This window comes from Tachypleus tridentatus, chromosome 10 (assembly GCF_004210375.1).
Source record: "Tachypleus tridentatus isolate NWPU-2018 chromosome 10, ASM421037v1, whole genome shotgun sequence".
Lineage (NCBI taxonomy): Eukaryota > Metazoa > Arthropoda > Merostomata > Xiphosura > Limulidae > Tachypleus > Tachypleus tridentatus.
The window spans coordinates 116,398,460-116,419,699 of record NC_134834.1 but is presented as its reverse complement, the minus strand read 5'-3'; the positions used below and the strand labels follow the sequence as shown (position 1 = coordinate 116,419,699).

The 21,240-nt window shown below is 31.2% G+C and overlaps 1 protein-coding gene across 12 annotated transcripts in view; it reads left to right on the top strand.

Annotated features, from left to right (window-relative positions):
- Nucleotides 1-629: 629 nt before the first annotated feature.
- LOC143230141 (FK506-binding protein 15-like) overlaps nt 630-21,240 on the top strand; it is a 118,527-nt gene continuing 97,916 nt past the window's right edge. For 8 of the 12 annotated variants that reach the window (XM_076463209.1, XM_076463216.1, XM_076463213.1 and 5 more), the window contains exons 1-5: nt 630-685; nt 1,773-1,892; nt 5,123-5,217; nt 6,741-6,813; nt 15,345-15,414. In XM_076463209.1, coding sequence (XP_076319324.1) covers nt 645-685; nt 1,773-1,892; nt 5,123-5,217; nt 6,741-6,813; nt 15,345-15,414 — 399 coding nt within the window. In that variant the 5' untranslated portion in view covers nt 630-644. Of the gene's footprint in view, nt 790-1,772; nt 1,893-5,122; nt 5,218-6,740; nt 6,814-15,344; nt 15,415-21,240 lie in introns of all 12 variants that reach the window. The other 4 variants (XM_076463210.1, XM_076463214.1, XM_076463215.1 and 1 more) reach the window with 4 other exon arrangements.

Genomic DNA, 21,240 nt, shown 5'->3' with positions numbered 1-21,240 from the left:
AACTTGTATCAGCTTTATAATACAAACATACTCGAATTCAGCTTCAACGTTGTCTAGGTTGAAGTCGAGTTAACCCTTTGATATCCCAAGAATCATAGTTTAACCGAACCATAGAAAAAATAATAAATAAGCAGTGTACAAAAGCATAATTCATAATTCTATTTAGTATAATATAGATAACATTTATGCAGAATGTTGGGCCCGGCATGGTCAGGTGGGTTAAGGCGTGCGACTCGTAATTTGAGGGTCTCGGGTTCGCATCCCTGTCGCGCCAAACATGCTCGTCCTTTCAGCCGTGGAGACGTTATAATGTGACGGTCAATCCCACTATTCGTTGGTGAAACAGTAGCCCAAGAGTTGGCGGTGGGTGGTGATGACTGGCTGCCTTCCCTCTCGTCTTACACTGCTAAATTAGGGACGGCTAGCGCAGATAGCCCTCGAGTAGCTTTGCGCGAAATTAAAAAAAACCAAACAAGCAGGATGTCGTTAATATTTTTTTTAGTACAATAAAAAATGAACAGATGTGTATTTTTATGTCCGTATAGCTAAATACAATTTAAATAATTTTTTAGAAATTTGCTAAGATTCGAAGTTAAAGACATATAATAAATGATCGCTCTCCGTATATACACATATCAATGTAAATGATTCCTTTCATATCAGGTGACTTCATTTCATCATGGAGGTGTAGTAACATTAACACTAATAATTGTGTTTTAAATACTAGTACTAAGTGCAAATACAAGTATTTAGAGTGCAAACGAAAATCAAACAACTTCTGTAGCTTGGGTAAATATAACATTTTAGATTAAGTTTGAGTATGTGTGTTAACTTCACTATTATTACTAATAGTATTTACTACTATTAGTATTATCAAACTCAATTATGCAATGTAAGTTCTAAAGTTGTATTGTAAGTACTGAAAACTGTAATGCTAACAAAGGCTAGTGTTATATACATATGTTATAATTTGTAAATTAAGTATGTATGATTAGTTAGTAATAATGTCATAAGTCACTGAAATCAGAATTAACCTGTTGTAATTTGCAATTCATTTGCTTATGATTTAAATTCATTATGAATTTATCTGTAACCTTCATTTTTGTATTAGTACTACAACACAGCAGTATTATCTTATTAATATTATAGTGTATATTGCTGCAAGTTTATGATAATTTGTATCACTACCCTCATGCTATACTAACACTAGTTCTTGTCTATGCATAACTAATGTCATATTTACTAGTAAATTTATGGGCCATAGGCCCACGTATATATATAATGTTTTTTTGTGTGTGAGTATATAATGTAGGTTTAGTACTTTGACTGTATTTTGGATTTTTTCAGTTCGATGATCTTTACTATAATAAATTATTGTATAAAAATTTTACTTCTTTAACCAAGTTACAAATGATAACTAGAACTAGTAGAGCTAGTTGTTTACATATTCTAATGTAAATCATTGCCCCATTTGGGGCTCAATTAAGTGGAACTGCTAAAAGTAGTTTACATAATATCTGGGTTCCTTAAGGAGCTGCGTGAAAACTTTACTTGTGTGGAAACCTTGGGGCCAAGAAGATTTGTTTGGTACAATTTATAAGTTGGTGTGACCATTCATTCAAGAGAAGTTATGTAACACAATCACTGAATTTTATTATACAGATATGCCATAATAACAATAGAAACAATAATTTTAAAAAGTACAGAAAACTTGACAGTATCCGTCATTAAAATTAAGTTTTAATTTATGTAAATCTTTTGTTATATTTCAGTAGTTTTTCTAAAACAGAAAGTAATATTTCAACAACTAAGACCTGTATAATGCTTTCATTGGGAGGACTTGGCACAGATGATGATGAAGATGTAGACTTCAATTTATCTTTTGAAGGAGGGTAAGTTGATGATGACGTGATTATTAAAATATGAAGTTTGGAAGGTTTTTAAATATTACTGACGTGCACAATGTTCATTCATAACTTTATGAAAACCTGTATGAAATGATGCATTACAAACTGTGAACATATTTAGTGAATAGTTTAACCCATTTAATTTAATTTAAACAGCCCCAACTTTGTCATATAATGACTGTTACAAAACCTTCTGTTCATATTCATTGTCAAAATATGTATTAACTCAGTTTCTTCTAGTTAATGTACTTATCAAACTACCATATTACAACCATGGTAAGATAAATAAGAAAAATATTAAATAGAAGCATTACAGGTGTTTGTAATATTAGATCACTTTAACTTGATATATTAATAATAATGATGCATAATGAACTAATAGAAAAAATTAGATGTGGTTTCATGTTATTTCAAAAACAAACAGTAAACAAGTAATATCAGTAATAATCTTCTCCTTGTAATAATTGAAAAATACATCTTGCTCTTCTCTAGTATAACTCTGAAATCAAAAAATGGAAAAATCTTCTACCACAAAAAATGTTAAGTAGGTGTTATAATATTCACAAAGTTTCAGGCTTCTTCTCTACATAAATTATCACCACGTAGCATGAAACACACATTTAACTGAAGAAATTCTGGTAGTTTACATTTACTTTGCTATTTCTAATATTTGGACAGTATCTGTGTTACTTGGACAGTATTAGTGTTGATTTAGGTGTAACCAAAAATGTATCTACAACACCTGTTTCTTGGCCTTTTAATTGGCTGTTCACAAACTCAAACAAACCAATTTTATAACTCCTGTTCATTGTTTTCAGTTGGTTATTTCTTTCAGAGTAATAAGGCTTTGAATCTGCATTAGGACATGTTGTCAGCTCATTCATTTTCTTCCTCAGTTTTCTTAGTGTGACATGAACCTCTAATGTGCCTATAATTCAGTACAATTGGCTTCTGTCCTGTACATGATTCTTCCATACACGTATCACCTTAATTCTGAATGTGATATGATATCAATATTTTGCTAGTATGACTCTACATATATTTCATCATCCTGTTGATTTAATGTTTTTTACTTCCTGTTGTGAAAACAATTTGTTGTTTTTTCTTTCTTTTTTTTTATCTAATGATACAGGTTTAGAAGTTATTTTCCAATTAAACACGTGTCTCCTTGTCCTGAGTTTTTTAAAAGCCTTATTCAACAATCCAATTTGCTTAGTCACATTTCATAACTTTGTTTGGTTGGCATACTGTAGTTCTTTATGGAGTTTCTTCTTTGTAATTACTGCTAACCAAATTTTATACTAAACATTTGTTTATTAGCAGTTTTAATATCAGTATGATACAGTTAATGTTTGATGTGTTATCAAAAACTTTTTATAACGTGAGATGATTGCATGGTATTTCACATAGTGCTGATATTATTGAGATATTACAATACTCTACAGGCCATGGACAACTTTTGACTACAGTTTTGAAATAATTACCCTAAATAATTTGAGATTTCTTTAGTAACAACTGTTTTGTTGTCCAGTGTTTCAATTTATGCTTTGTAGTTAACTCAAACATTACTATGCCATTATGTGATTTTGTTAAAACTGATGAATATTTTAAGTGGACTGAGAAGAGTGAGTATTCCTATCTCTAAAGCAAGCTTTAGTTTCATCTGCTGCCAAATCCATGGATGCTGATGCCAACAGTAGTGAAACTGTGGCAGTGTTATTGCAGTTGCTAATTGTGTATGTTATGGCTTCTTAATGCAGATAACACAACAAATAAAGAACACCTTGCAGTTTTGATCTTACTAAACACTGTAGACACCAATTGTATGCCAGAAAGAAAGTTCCATCCACTGGTAATCCTTTTCTCTGGATGGTGTTGTCTGTATAGCTACAGTAAACCTTGGCCAAAGGAAACTGTGGAACATAACTTGTTTTCCACAAAGATGTGCTTTTTTAACATTTATATAGTCAACTGTACACAGGTCAGGTCTGTCTTTCATTGAATGTTTTTACAGAATTGCAGCTCACCTATTACACACACAAAATCTCCATTCATAGATTAAAGTTCCAGTACAAAGGTTGATGATACATTTATAGTCAAAGGTGGCCCTTTCTATTCATATCTAGTGTATCACCATTAGTTATGTAGTCAGATATGTGCCTTCTAGTTACATATAGTGTATCATCATTTTACTTATCAGTGGTGTGCCTCTCTAGTCTGTCACCATTATTCATGTATGCCTCTCTTGGGGTATTCAGTCAGGACCCAACTTGGTGCTTTCTGGTCAGATTTATTATGAGAGCAACCAGACAGATCCTATCTAAACCAGGAATTCCATCTGTCATTGTCATATCTATCTCTATGGGTACATACCAAAATCCACCTATCCATGAAAAACCTTGTGAGACCTCCTTCACCATGTGGATAACTAGACTCGTACTTCATTAGTTTCCTGGAAAATAAGTATCATCCATAGCTTACTTCTCTGTAACCTGGCCAAAACTAACAGCCTAGCCTACCTTGCTGCTTGACAAGCTGAAGACAATTCATATCAAAACAGTACTATTGTTTACATCTAGATACTGTGCTTTGGTCATTCCATATGGAATTATGACAGGGTAAAGACAATGCCAGCATTACCTGTGGTACAAAATATTTAAGTAGCTTATGTTCACACATGTCAATAAAGTAAAGGTTAATATATATCTCTTCATGTTTCTAACACCAGCTATGTATGGTGTAGTATTTAACACTGACGTGTAGTAAAAGGTAACATTAATATATAATTCAACAATTAAAGATTCCCATGTTTCTAACACCAGCTACATGTGGTGTAGTATGTAACACTGACATGTAGTAAAAGGTACACATATATAATTCAACAATTAAAGATTCCCATGTGTTTTTATAAACGTTATGTATATCTTGGTATTGAAAATTAATATTTAATGAAAAATGTATACCAGTTAATACAGATTTCAGCAATTGACAGAATGTTCTGTTTCCTATAGCAGCTGTCTCTGATTTGTTATTTAAAACTGGCATACAAAGTAACTTCAATGTAGAATTTATAGAAATAGCAGATAATTTATGATTTTAAGTGTATAAGTGTATAATTTCATTTTTTGTTTTCAATGGTATAGAATTTTTCTATACAATTATATGGTAGTAGCAAGTAAGTAATAACAAATTTGTTTCTGAATTGCTTTTGTTAGATCTAGACTGGCCAGTATGTTTTCTGATGGCACTTCCCAACATCATGATAGCCAATCTTTGATGTATACAGCTCCTAAGCAGCCAAAAAAAACAGGTGAAGTAATTTATCTGCTGGAGTAAGCACTTATTAGAAGAATAGCTTAATAGTAAGAATATGAACTCAGTAAAGTTTTATATCTCGTGTCAGAACAGTATTTCGTTTAATGTAGTTTTTCACATAAGGAAACATTTTTTGGAAAGTAGCAGAGTCGTACTTATCTAAATTTAAAATATTGTAATATTGGTTTTGTAAATTATTTTGGGTTCCTTAAGGAAATGTTGGGTGAAGTATATTGTTTAATTTGAAAAATATATATATATAATTTATTTGAAGATAATTTGAAATAACTGATTTATTGTCATTGCTTTATATCATTTTATGGATGTCTCCATTTGCAGAGTATCTGCTAGGATCTCTTTCTTATTAACCCTTTCGGCACTGAATAACAACTTTTAATGTTTGGCATGGGGCTGAAAATATGTTTGACACTTCAACTAATTATGGTATCAGTACTAAAAGCATGATATCTCAGCAATAACTCAACAAAAGTCCCTGAAATATTCAGTGATTGTACCCAATACTATATATGTTAAATTCAATACATAAGAATAACAGGAATAAAGGAAGGTCGCCTGCCGCACTGAGCCTTCAAGTCGAAGGTAGTCACCAACCACACCAAAAGGGTTAATGTGTATGCCATTTTTTTGTTTCCAACTACTTATACTGTTCACTAGTCACAAGATTTGCAAGTTTATTTTCCATTAAATTTGACTTTTTACATAATACATTTAATTCTTTCTCCATTGTAATGTTCAACTGTTTCAGTGTCAGTTTATTTTTAGATACACAGTAAAAAAGAAACAATAAAGGTACTAAGGTTGATTGTTTTCCCTTTGTATTCATTTCTTATTTTCATAAATCCTGTTTGAGAGGTAGATGTTAGCACTTCTTAGGAAAGGAGTCTATTATACGTTTAACTCTTATTGAACAGTTTATCTTGCACACCACGTCAAGATAGCTGTATTCCCAATATTATGCACGTGTCACTATTATTGAACAGATTTTCATACATTCTGCATGTCAAGATAGCTGTATTCCCAATATTACTCATGTTTCGCTACTATTGAACAGTTTTTTTCATACATATTGCATTTCAAGACAGCTGTACTTCCCAAGATTCCACACACCTCACTCATATAGAACAGTTCCTTATAGATGCTGTGCATCCTGATATTTTCAGTTTGTTACATGTAAAAACTTCTCTTTCTGTTGCTGTAGATTTTCCTGATTAAATAATGGTATTAAGTGAAACTAAGCTACGTATATAACAATATAAAGATGTGTATTTGAATCTCTCATATTGTCTGGGAAAATAACTTCAACAGCTATGGCTTGCTAGTATTTCCACAAGGAAGAGACATGGTTGATCATGTTTTGTTAATAAAATTGTCTTTACAGTGGAGAAAATTTTTAATTGAATTCCTCTTTGGTTCCAAGAAAAGATTTCATAATTTTGTGGTTGTGTTAGAAAAATGTTCACATTTAGTGAAATAAATCTGTTGAAAATTTGTTTTTAGATTCTGCACTTGGTGGTCAAAACGCTACCACGACGTCTGTTCTTTATGCTGTTGCAGTTCACAGTTTCAAGTTGTGAGTGTCGTAATTATGTTTTTATACATAAAATGTACTTGATTTACTTGACAAATTCTACAGTGTTAATAGATAAATATTTTTTATTTGGGTTTGTTTCTTCTTTTTTAATGTAAATAAGAAAAATTAACTGAAAAAAAATTTTCTTTCTTTGCCACTTGTTGCTCTCTAATACTTTATCTGTTTCAATTCCTGTTGCATTTCAAGTATTGTATTATAATATGGTAACATCTAAATATTGTAGCATGTTTAAATTCCTATTGCATTTCAAGTATTGTATTATAATATGGTAACATCTAAATATTGTAGCATGTTTAATCTGTCCCATGAAGGGATATCAGTAGGTTTACAGTCTTATAGTGCTGAAATTCATGGTTTAATTTCCATGGTGGACACAACAGATCCCAATATGGCTTTGCTCTAGATTAAGCAAAGAAATGTTTAATTTTACATGTTTCATGAATAGCATCGAAACAAGATAGAAACTACATGTTGTTGCACGTTTCATGAATAATTTTTCAACAGGATAAAAGCTAAATATTTTAATGTTTAATTTGCTAACACAATAAAACTAAGTAGAGTATGTGTTTAGTGGAAAACATTAATATACAATACTTCTGTGTCATTCAGTTGGTTAAACTGTCTCTGATCAACTTCACCATAATGAATTTTCCAACAGTTGTTTCTATTTTATCCCTTATTAATGAGAATTACTCTGTTTTAGCACATGAATATGACAGTACATTTTAGTGGATGGTGCAGATGTAGTGGTATATCAACACATTATTTATGTTTGTGGTTCCATGGCTGTTGTTTATATTTTATCCCTTATTAATGAGAATTACTCTGTTTTTTTAGCATTTTAGTGGAGTGCAGATGAGTGGTAACACATTTTTATGTTTGTGGTTCCATGGCTGTTGTTTATATTTTATCCAGACTCTGTTTTGGTATATTAACATGTTATTTATGTTAACATGTTATTTATGTTTGTGGTTCCATGACTGTTGTTTGTAGATCCTTAGTAATATACAAGCTGTGAAAACAAAATGTAAATGAGAGATTGATACTGTAATTAACCTTACAGTTTACTGCTGGGGTTTCCTGCACTTTTAACAATATAACTTTGTCACGATCAGCAAACCTGCAAAGCTACTCGGTGTGTGGTCCCCATCTGTAGTTATGGAATAAAAAAACAAATAACAATGAAACATGTTAGAGAATGAAACACACAATGAACTAAAACAGGGATTCATTCCATTGTATTTCAGTTAATATAAAATAAGGTTTGAGGTTGTTTCCTTTTCTCAGTCCTTCATTTAAGATTTTACCAAGATGTTATTCTAAGGTTTAAATGGAAAAATTATGTTGCCTTATTTAACTCTCTTGCAATGGGCTTAGTATAATACCCACAAGTTCATCTACATATTTGCATACATTAAGTATTTGCACTGTGACTTTTTATACAGCACGTGTATCTTCACAAAATATGGTAGACTTTTAGTAAAGATTACCAAGTTTTGTGTAACAAATATCTGATTTTTTAATTAAATATTTTTGTTACAGATTTGTTTGTGAAAATAGTCTGTTTTGTTACTCGTCTGAGTGCAAAATGATTTGTTATGATTAATAAAACTTCCTTGTCCAAAAATTTCAAATATTATTTGCATAATCTCTAAAACTTCCTAAATATATTTCAAACCTTTGTTTTCACTAAGACTTTATATTTGATGTCATTTTCTATACTCTAATGATGTGGGTTCTGTAATTTGACCAACCTCATAAATGTCATAAAAAATTATGAAATTAACATAAATTATGCTCTTTTTTTCTAGCTCTAACAATTGCATATTATAACATGAAAATACAAGTGTTTAGTCTAAATAGCTTAAGTCTCATAATGCTATACATTTACATATATATTTATTGTTTTTTATTATATTAACCTTCCAATTATGTCTGGCTAACATTGGATAACTTGTAACGATTCGGTGCATGTGCACTCAGGTCACGAACCTAGTAATATAAAAGTGATCTTTAGTCTTCCCTGTCTTGGCTGTTGTAGTGGACTAGTATATTGTAATATACAGTCACATTTCAATTATTATATATGTACGTAGATTATTACTATTTAGAAATAAATTATTAAACTTTTTTTTTATATGGAACAATAAATTAAGAAGTAAAACACACAATTATCTCTTCTCACCACGACCTTTGAACTTGGTTGCTGCTGGACATGGTTTGCTAAGCGTTTCAGAATTTCACACATGTAGAATATTGAACAATTTTTTTTGTTTTATATATACAGTTGAATAACCAAAGAATTGCAAATAACTATACTGATACCATAGAATTCCACTATAGTTTATTAACCTAGTAACTAAGATCTATTTATATTTAAAAAATATGAAACTTCAAGCAAACTACGGACACATTGTACCTCATTGAAATTTTGGATTGAAAGAATGTTGCAGCATTTTCAAATATTAAAATGGTAGGAGAAACCACTCTGAAGGCATTCTAAGCTGTTGATTGGTTATTCACATGCAGTCTTTTGAAGTAAGTGTACATATGAGACCATAAAATAGAGTTGAATGGGGCCACTGTGTAATTGATGAGCCTTATCTCAGCAAAATAAAAAGATATGAGGTTCTAATTTTACATTCCAGCTTGTTAATATTAGTTATTTGAATTTATAATTTGTACAAAACTGTAGACTTAGTATTTTGATATCAGTGCTGTATTCAACATACTTCATGACTCGCTGAAATCTATATTTAGATGTGTTCTTGTAATATTTACTTTCAAATTAAGAAATTAATTCATATATAATATTAAAGTTTGAATTATAATCTACAACTTGATTCCAAATGTATTTACATAAATTCATAGTTGTTCAATAAAATTTTGAATGCAAATCAACAAATGTGATGACATGGCCTTTAACCTGTGACCTGATACAAAAGGATTAAAATACATTTGAAAAGTGTGTAGAAATTCATCTTTTCATCTAAAATATTTTCAAAGGTCAAGGTCAAATTCCTCTGATTCTGAAATGGCAAATAGGATCTGATACTGAACTCTGGCTTTTCTCGGATACAAATGTTTGCACATTTCCCTTAAATGCGATGTCAGTTAGGTATGGGCTGACAACTGGTACCCATAGTTCAGCTGATTAGACTGTAATAACTGAGGAAAAGTGTCTTGCTGAAGCTAACAACAGCATGATATGAGTCAGCTTCAAACTTGGGATAATCTTACTGCAAGTCCAAAATACAAAGCTGCTGAACCATTTTACTCCCAACTGGAAATACTAGCACGTCAGTTGTGCCCTAGCAATATATTTCAACTACTTGTTAACTGTTGCAATGGTTCCTCTGCTGGAACAGGTGCAAGTCTATGGATTTACGATGCTAAAATTAGGGGTTCATTTCCCATCGGTGGACATGGTAGATAGCTCGATGTGGTTTTGCTATAAGAAAAAATACATGCACTCTATTGCAATGGGTAGGCATGACCTAATGAAACTGCTTTGCTTTCAGTGTATATGAATAAATTCTACATCAAGATGTAATAAATCAAATTTGAATACTAATGTTTTAATTTCTTAGTTTTAAAAGAAAATATTTAAATAAATTTACAGAATCCCCTTCAATGAGAATTATCACATTTTTTCTACTTTACTACCTCTCTCTGAAGTACAGAGTTTTGTGTAAATTACTTATTATAATACAGATATTACTAAGGAAACATCTAATTTCTATAGCCTTCAATTATCGATATTTATGGAGACGTAAACTAGAAAGTCTGACCAACTTGTCACATCCCTTCTTTCACAAATAACCAATTAATCTGTCCGATGTTTCCTTTTATATTGTTTGTAATCAGTAGAGATACAAAGTTAATTTGTCAAATAGTGTAAAATATCACATTGTTTTCACTACAGAATATTGTATATTTCATCTTCAGTTTCTCTCACTGTGATAAAGGTTTTGAAAAGTTAAGGGAATTATTTTTTATAGCTCTTGTTCCTTAGTTAAAAAAACGTTATTATTCAGTGTTCTTAGGTGCATTCTTTACGTTTTACTTTATTTAGTATACTAGATTATTGTTACAAACATGTAGGCTTAAATTTAGTTGACAACTGACAGCAAAACAGTAAGACATTGAATGTAACTACTGTGTTTCTTGTTTTTCATGCTTATGTTTTATTTATTGTTATAAAAGTAAGTAAGATGTAAAAATTATAAATGTAGGGTAGATAATGACAAATGATAAAAACAGTTATCCATAAGTTTGCTCATGAGTAACTTGTGTATTGTGTCATTCATATACTTAATATGAGTTATATGTTCTCTGAGTGATTTACAGCTTGTGTGGCAGGATAATTAGTTAACCTCTGTTCAAAGGGCAGTTATGTGATTAAGTAGAAACAGAAGTAAAGTATTACAAACATTGAACTATTTAGGATAAACAATCTATTTACAGTCATCCTATAATTTAAAAAAAAAAAGTAATTTGGATACAGAGTTGGTGGAATTAAAAGAGTCAGTGTAGAGTTATGGTAGAGGAAATAATATAAAGTTTACCTGAAAAAGGGTTTTAATATTTATCTAAGAATGTAGAAGTTAAATAAAAGGTGCATGGTATAAATTGTTTTATTGGATAGAAAACTGGCTAGATGGAAGAAAGCAGAGGGTTGTTTTGAAATGAATTTGGTCAAAGTGGATTAATATTACAAGTGGAGTTACCTCAGAGTTCAGTATTGAGGTGCTTGCTAATTTTGGTTTACAACAATTACACAGATAAAGGAATGGTCAATAAGTTACTCAGTTTTTATAATATTAGGAACTTGGTTGTTGTTGGATAGGAGGAGAATGCTACTGCTTTATAAAAGGATTTCAGTGATTTGGTGAGTTTTACAAATAAGTAGCTACTAGATTTTAACTATAATAAATGAGTAATGCATGAGAGGTATTATAATTTGAGTTATAAAAAAAATTTGATGAGAACAACCTTTACAGTGTTATGGAAGAAGAGGATACTGAAGTTCTATTGATCTTAACTCTTGTCATAGACATCTGTTTCTCTGCCAGTCATGAGGTTTTAGTGAGTTGCATTCAAAATTTAATTAAACTTCTTGTGGTGCATGAATAATTTTAGCATAAAAACATAGCTAATAATCCAATTTTTTTTAACTGTTAGTTTTATATAGTAATAAATAAAAACAACCCTGAATGTATTGTAGTATGAGAACTGACATTTTCTCTCTTCTCTAACTTATTTATCATTCCTCTAAAGAAGTATAAAAATAAAGTCAATATAATATAAAGTCAAGCCATAATTTATGGCCTTCAATCTTATTTAGTTAGTCATCAAATACAGTCGGACATCTCTTGCCACACTCACCTGACACATCCTCTCTTTACAAAATTGCCAGTATTTCTTTCTGATGTTTTACTATGTTATTCATAACCAACAGAAACCCAAGGTTTCAATCAAATACAGTCGGACATCTCTTGCCACACTCACCTGACACATCCTCTCTTTACAAAATTGCCAGTATTTCTTTCTGATGTTTAATACTATGTTATTCATAACCAACAGAAACCCAAGGTTTCAATCAAATACAGTCGGACATCTCTTGCCACACTCATCTGACACATCCTCTCTTTACAAAATTGCCAGTATTTCTTTCTGATGTTTAATACTATGTTATTCATAACCAACAGAAACCCAAGGTTTCAATCAAATACAGTCGGACATCTCTTGCCACACTCACCTGACACATCCTCTCTTTACAAAATTGCCAGTATTTCTTTCTGATGTTTAATACTATGTTATTCATAACCAACAGAAACCCAAGGTTTCAATCAAATACAGTCGGACATCTCTTGCCACACTCACCTGACACATCCTCTCTTTACAAAATTGCCAGTATTTCTTTCTGATGTTTAATACTATGTTATTCATAACCAACAGAAACCCAAGGTTTCAATCAAATACAGTCGGACATCTCTTGCCACACTCACCTGACACATCCTCTCTTTACAAAATTGCCAGTATTTCTTTCTGATGTTTAATACTATGTTATTCATAACCAACAGAAACCCAAGGTTTCAATCAAATACAGTCGGACATCTCTTGCCACACTCACCTGACACATCCTCTCTTTACAAAATTGCCAGTATTTCTTTCTGATGTTTTACTATGTTATTCATAACCAACAGAAACCCAAGGTTTCAATCAAATACAGTCGGACATCTCTTGCCACACTCACCTGACACATCCTCTCTTTACAAAATTGCCAGTATTTCTTTCTGATGTTTAATACTATGTTATTCATAACCAACAGAAACCCAAGGTTTCAATCAAATACAGTCGGACATCTCTTGCCACACTCACCTGACACATCCTCTCTTTACAAAATTGCCAGTATTTCTTTCTGATGTTTTACTATGTTATTCATAACCAACAGAAACCCAAGGTTTCAATCAAATACAGTCGGACATCTCTTGCCACACTCACCTGACACATCCTCTCTTTACGAAATTGCCAGTATTTCTTTCTGATGTTTAATACTATGTTATTCATAACCAACAGAAACCCAAGGTTTCAATCAAATACAGTCGGACATCTCTTGCCACACTCACCTGACACATCCTCTCTTTACAAAATTGCCAGTATTTCTTTCTGATGTTTAATACTATGTTATTCATAACCAACAGAAACCCAAGGTTTCAATCAAATACAGTCGGACATCTCTTGCCACACTCACCTGACACATCCTCTCTTTACAAAATTGCCAGTATTTCTTTCTGATGTTTTACTATGTTATTCATAACCAACAGAAACCCAAGGTTTCAATCAAATACAGTCGGACATCTCTTGCCACACTCACCTGACACATCCTCTCTTTACAAAATTGCCAGTATTTCTTTCTGATGTTTAATACTATGTTATTCATAACCAACAGAAACCCAAGGTTTCAATCAAATACAGTCGGACATCTCTTGCCACACTCACCTGACACATCCTCTCTTTACAAAATTGCCAGTATTTCTTTCTGATGTTTTACTATGTTATTCATAACCAACAGAAACCCAAGGTTTCAATCAAATACAGTCGGACATCTCTTGCCACACTCACCTGACACATCCTCTCTTTACGAAATTGCCAGTATTTCTTTCTGATGTTTAATACTATGTTATTCATAACCAACAGAAACCCAAGGTTTCAATCTATCAAATGATGTACTATATTGTTGTTTTTTTTTTTTTTTTTCAGAGAATTGTCTACTTTAATTCCAGTTAAAATTTTATTCCCACAACAAATGTATTGACGAGCTTAACTGAATTGTTAACAGCTTGCCACATGTTTAGAAAGGTAGAAACAATTGGGATAGTTTTGAGACTGTCTGCTTATTTCATGCTATTATTCTATGTTTTTTGATATATTATTTAAGTAAAATGTTATTTAGTTGTTAGTATAAAAAAAGTAGAGTTTTGTGTTGTCAACAGTAAAAAACAAAAGAATACCAAGGCAAATATTTTATCTCTTCTTAAATAGAATTTAAGTATAGTGTTAAGAGTTTAAAGCTATTTAGAATAAAAAATGTAATTTCATGTTAGAAGTTGACTACTTAGAGTTATGGTAGAGAAAATAAGAGATAAAGTTTGCTAAAAAAAACAAAACAACAAAAGTGAATTTTGCTTTGTAGGTTTTAAAGATCATAAAATAGAAATTTGAGATTTTATATAAGAAAAGTACTTTTAATGTGAAAATCACTTGGAACAGTCAACATTTTGACTTCATGTATTCATGGAGAAGTTCATGGTGAAAATAATTCATTAAAATTATTATTTTTTGTTTACGTAGTATGACTCCTAATAATTACTGAAAGGTTATGAAATTTTAAGAAGGTACACAAAGCATATTAGAAGTTATAGTATTTAAACTATACAAGTTAATATAAAGTCACTAACTCAGTCATTTTGATCAAACCTGTAGCCAGAGAGTTAAGCCATCTTCTCTGTTGTACTGTTGCTAATGGTTGTACAAATAGAATGTTAAAAATACTGAATATAGTCTAAAGTTTGTAGATCATTGGTTAGACCAGATTTGGACCATAGTGTTCACTCATGGGCTTCTTACCTCTGGTCATTGAATTGTCTGAAATGATTCAGAAAATGGTTACTAGGATGGAAAGATTGTTGTACAAAGACAGTTTAAGGTCTCTGAAATTGTTTTTTTCAGGAAAAAACTGTGAGTTAAAGGGAATATTTATGATTAGTTGGGTTAATGATTTTTTTTTCAAACTTATTGGTGATAATGGTAAGACAAGGAGACAAATACAAACTGTGTGTGGTAGCAATAAGTACTAACAAAACATTCACATGTGTATTTAATTTGTATGTATTTGTAAACTTGTGGTGTATTAAAGTGTATTATCTTCAGAATTTGTGAATTAATCTTCTAATTTTGTTTATAGATAATACTTGAAAGTTAACTTTCTGTAAAATTACTTTCAGCGAGGGTGGAAAACATACCAATCAAGGGAAAGTTGGATTAGCTATTATTGGAAATCATGAGTTACCAATGGTATTTCACTTTTTTTATTTATTTATTTATTTATTTATTAGAGTGGCTACTGTGAGTGGTTCTATAAGACATCTTGTTTTTTCATTCTACCTTTTCTGATTAAAATGTTTCTATTAGTGTTGTCTGATTACAAATGTAGAAATTGAGTTTCTTTCTCTGTATGAATAATATTTTTTGGTGTAACTTATTTGATGAAATATAAAATAAATAATAGATTGTTAATTTTGCTACTTAGAGTAGAATAATTACAGTCTGTTATGTGAGCTATTTGTGTCACACTTAGAATATTTAATGATTATGACATTCAGAATGTGTAAATAGTGCCACGGGCCATACTGTCTAACAAAACTTGTAGATAAATATTAAAACACTTAGGGAATGTTTAAAGAGAACAAAACATGTAAGCTGTTGTTTAATGAGTCTAGTGAAAACAAGGTAGTAAAGTATCAATCTTAATAGGTTATTTAATTGTTATTTTTGTTTTATAATTATGTTACTTGTATGATGTAAAGATAATAAAATGCATATAGGAGGAAATGTTAGTTAAAAATAATTTCAACTTGATCTATTTTATCTTTTATTATCAGTTTAAATCCAGTTGAATTAGAATTATGAGATAAACAAAATTCATGTGTATCTGGCTACTGCCATTAGTTTAATTCAAGATTTTAATATGGATAAAGTCAGCTATATGATTATTCTATGCAATAGATCAACTAATGAATATTTTCCATGCTGATTATGTATATATGATAACATATTTCTTGCAATACAATGAATTTAAATAGTTGTATTTCAGGATATTGTTTTTCCAGAAAGAATGCACCTAATATTTTGGCAATGTGTACAGCCAACAAATATTCCTAACAAATGAAATATTTATTTTCTGCACTTGTTTATTACTTCTGACAAAAAAACAGAAACTGAAAACAGTGTCAAAATTAAAATGGATGTTGATTCTGTGTAAAAACAAAATAATTTCATTTATAGCTTAAAAGAGTGAAAATAATACAAAATTAAAAATAAATGCTTTGACTTTTCTTATGCACATATCAGTATGATTTTATACGCATTTCCTTGTTTCCATTGTGGTTTTTCTTATGTACATATCTGTATCATGTTGTGCTCCTTTCCTTGTTTCCATTGTGGTTTTTCTTATGTACATATCTGTATCATGTTGTGCTCCTTTCCTTGTTTCCATTGTGGTGGTTCTTATGTACATATCTGTATCATGTTGTGCTCCTTTCCTTGTTTCCATTGTGGTGGTTCTTATGTACATATCTGTATCATGTTGTGCTCCTTTCCTTGTTTCCATTGTGGTGGTTCGTATGTACATATCTGTATCATGTTGTGCTCCTTTCCTTGTTTCCATTGTGGTGGTTCGTATGTACATATCTGTATCATGTTGTGCTCCTTTCCTTGTTTCCATTGTGGTGGTTTGTATGTACATATCTGTATCATGTTGTGCTCCTTTCCTTGTTTCCATTGTGGTGGTTTGTATGTACATATCTGTATCATGTTGTGCTCCTTTCCTTGTTTCCATTGTGGTGGTTCGTATGTACATATCTGTATCATGTTGTGCTCCTTTCCTTGTTTCCATTGTGGTGGTTCAGTATGTACATATCTGTATCATGTTGTGCTCCTTTCCTTGTTTCCATTGTGGTGGTTCATATTGTGGTGGTTCGTATGTACATATCTGTATCATGTTGTGCTCCTTTCCTTGTTTCCATTGTGGTGGTTCGTATGTACATATCTGTATCATGTTGTGCTCCTTTCCTTGTTTCCATTGTGGTGGTTCGTATGTACATATCTGTATCATTTTTACTGTAGTTTCAGGTATAGTGATTTTTAAGAAATAGTTTTAAGTATCCACAATGCAGCAAATTCTGAAAATTTTGAGCAGGAAATAAAACAAAAATGGACAATAAATGATTAAGAATCAAACACAAGTTAAATACTAAACATAATTGTTTTCTTAAGTAAAATGCTAGTCTTAAACTATATTCATTGACATTAAGTCTAGAATGCTATGGCCACTGTTGCTGAAGAAATGCACATCTGCATGAAAAGAAGACAGGCAGGAAAGAAAACTACAAAGATACCACAGTATTAGGTTGGAAAAGATTCTGATGTGATGTCCCACAGTCCATAGATTACTCTAGCTATTGGTGTTGGTAAAAGGCACATCTGTATGAGATGGAGACAAGCAGAAGAAAGTTAATGAAAATACCATACTGTTAGATCAGACAAAGACGCTTCTCTTGAGTACATACACATGTACAAAAGAAATAAACCTTCAACTTTAACTTTGACATACAGACAGGGCCAAGCAGGTATAACCATTTAAAAAACAGCAGTACCAAACAGTGCTCCCTCTGAGCTGCACAGCTTCACAACAGCCAGTCAAGTGCCACTTGTATCATTATTCCATTCACAAAGTAATGGTGAAGAATCTCGACACATTGACAGTTTTAATAGGCCTAAAGACCAAATAATATTGTTAGTATCATTGTAAAGTGTCCTACTCCATATTAAAAAAACAAACTGATCTCACAGTCATATAATGTTTTGATACTGGTGCCCAAGAAAAAATTCATTCTACACACAGATTGAACAAAATTAAAATGTAACCTTTGGGGTTTAGCATAAGTTCTACAACTTTTCCACACAATATCTAACATACAAAGTTGTCACTGACTACATGCATGACACCTGAGTGAAAATTCATTTTAATATACATAACTGAATACACATTCTACACTCGAAGAGGAACTATGGTGTTTCTTTATCTTGGGTACCTGTATATTAGAACTATAAAATTAAATGTGTAAATGCCAAATTAGAAGTTACTTCACTTCTAATCATGAATCATGAATATCATCACTTCCTTAGATCACAACCCCATTATAATTACACTAACTAACAAAGGGAAACTGTATACAATATATTCATAGACTCCTATAGCCTGAAAAAAAACAGAAAACTAAACCTGATCAAAATTACAAACCAAATTTGAAGCCACATATAACATTATAAACCAAATACAATAAATAAAACAGGATATAGAAATATGATAAATTCAGAGTGATATGGAAAACATTTAATTCAGGATGTATCTTGCGAGTCCACAAACTTTCTTTTGTGTATAACATCACTTTACTTCCCAAGATGTTGAAATGTTCAGAAATGACATTTACAGTACAGTCTTATAAACAGTAGCAAAGAATAAGCAACTGATTATATACGGTATTCTGCATATGCTGTTTAACAGACAGGCTCAAAGAACGTATTGTAGAGTCCACGTAGCCAAAGTTATGCTTTGGAGATGTAATTTTATATATGATGTGAGAGAGATGTTAATTGAGATCTTGTCTTTATATTTAAAGTAATTACTCAAATGAAACTGGTTTAAACACAGTTCTAAACTTATCATGTTATTATTCAAAATAGATTTATTCTTTCTTCATAACACTGTCAATGAATTGTATAGGAAAACTGTTTTTGTTTTTTGTAAAACAAGTTGTTGTATTTCTGCAGGAAAACAGGATAAAGAACTATAAATTATGTTATTTTTAAATTCAAAAGGTAAAAAACTTTACCTGAAAAATGAAAATACTGAAAAAATAGTGTTGAAAAAAGGTAAACTGTTAACTGTCTATTCTGACTGTAAATCTAATATTTTTTATTTTGATTATTCAAATTGTTTTAAAATTCTAAAGTATCAGGTTTAATTTTGAAAACCAAAAAGGTGCCATCCAGACATCTTCTGTAATTTAAAGGTTTAAGTACAACTGGGCAACATTTTAACAGTTGTTCCTCATAACAACTTAAAAATAAATCAGTCAAAAATGGTACAACACCTGAACTCGTAGGTGACCCATCGAGTTGTTCACAATGACCTCCATTGAAAAAAAAAATGTTTTTATTTAGTGACAAATTCTGATAGTTTTATAAATACAGGTTTAGTTACACTTAATTCAGTTACTACATTTATATCATACTAAAACTGAAGAACATATTTGCTTGTTCAGCTTTCATTAACAACAATCTGTGCAAATCCAAGTGCTAAGATCAATGGCTTAGAGAATTCCCGAGCACCTATCTGTAAAATGACATGTACACAATGTTCAGTCATATATGGAAATAAATACAGTTCTCTTGTACATGATAATTTGAAAGGATGCATTATTAATCTTGACAACTGCTGAACATTGCATAAACTTATGTGGCATAATTAATAATACACCTTACTGGATCAAAGTTTTAGAGTTCTTTTGCAACTCCTTGACAGAAAATTTGAAGAATCTCTTTTGATTCAGTCTAAATGCCTTTCATTAACACATACAATGCCTGGTCCTTATAACCCTATAATTATTCTTATTTATTGTGATTTTATAGAAGGACTACCACAGGCATCAAGAAGGGGTCTTATCATATTCAAGCAACTTTTTAAAGCCTTATAAGTAGAAACTTATAAGCATATACATTTTGCATAACATACATTGAAATATAACAACAAAGCTTGAATTAATAAAATAAACGGATAGTATAATCTGTGTGAAAGATAATTATAGTGACTGATAACATAGACCTTCCAGTTTATAAAAAAAATAACCATAAATCAAAAAATATGATAATGTGCATAAGATAAAAATTATCTGATTACTTTATTACTTGAAAAAAAGTTAACAACTAACCAAATCTAAAGTTCACAAGCAACCATAAAATCAGTTAAAGTGCATATCATCAAGTTAGACCTTGGTCAATAATTTTAAAAAGTTGAGGACAGTTTTAATGTAACATAAGCCTAATTAAATCACGTAATGTGTCTGATGTCGATGGTTCCACTTTAGAGACTGAGATAGGCATGTGCAGGCAACATTTGATTTTACTTGTGAATCAGAAACCATATTATACATAGACTGACTGTAAAATATAGGTAGTTGATGGTGGTGGTAGTGTGTGTAATGACAGACAGTGAAGGGATATTGGGATAACTTTGAGTAATGAGTACCGAAACATGATAAGAAGTATACAACCTAATGCAGTTTGGCGTGTTTTCATATTGGAATGGTGAATGACTGAATTCAGTTTGTACCTTTACTTCTCTGTCTCTCATTCATTGCACCCTTTACATCTTTACTGATCTTACTATTTGTAGCTTAAAGTTTGCACCAAGTCTCTTTTCCTAGAGTGTTTTTAAGAAGAAAATCCAGTTTGTCCATTGAGATTCTGTTTAGTAAATGTTGACACCAAAATAGTTTCCACTTACTAAACTGAAATCAGAAGTGAACTTTGATGATCCCCAATCAATATTATAGCACTTTCAGTCTCATGTTGTGCAGAAATAGTACATCAAATGTAATTGGGATCATGATCAAAATTTCTTAAAGCTAATTTTGCTGTTTTGAATTTGCTATTAATTAATAACTAATTTTGTAATTTAAACTTTAATACATTCAGTTAATTTCTGAGTTAAAATATTAGATCTCTGCATAGTTGAACAACTAACTTAAAAATATTATATTACTGTTTATATAACATCTCTAGTGTAGGTCTGTTAACAGTAAAGTACTGAAGCTGTAGCAGATAATGGAGCCACACAAAGTTATCTTTGGGCTTTTCCTATGAAAACAAGTAATAGCTGGTTGCATGAACAGCATGCATTATGACGGACTTCAAGAGAGTTCTAATAATCTCTTGCCTAACCCATTTTACGGGTGTTTATGATCATTAGTTCTAGGATGCCCATCATATATGATGTGTCTGTACAAATCTCTGTACCACCCTTCAAAAGCATGACATAGAAACAGAATCAATTGAGTA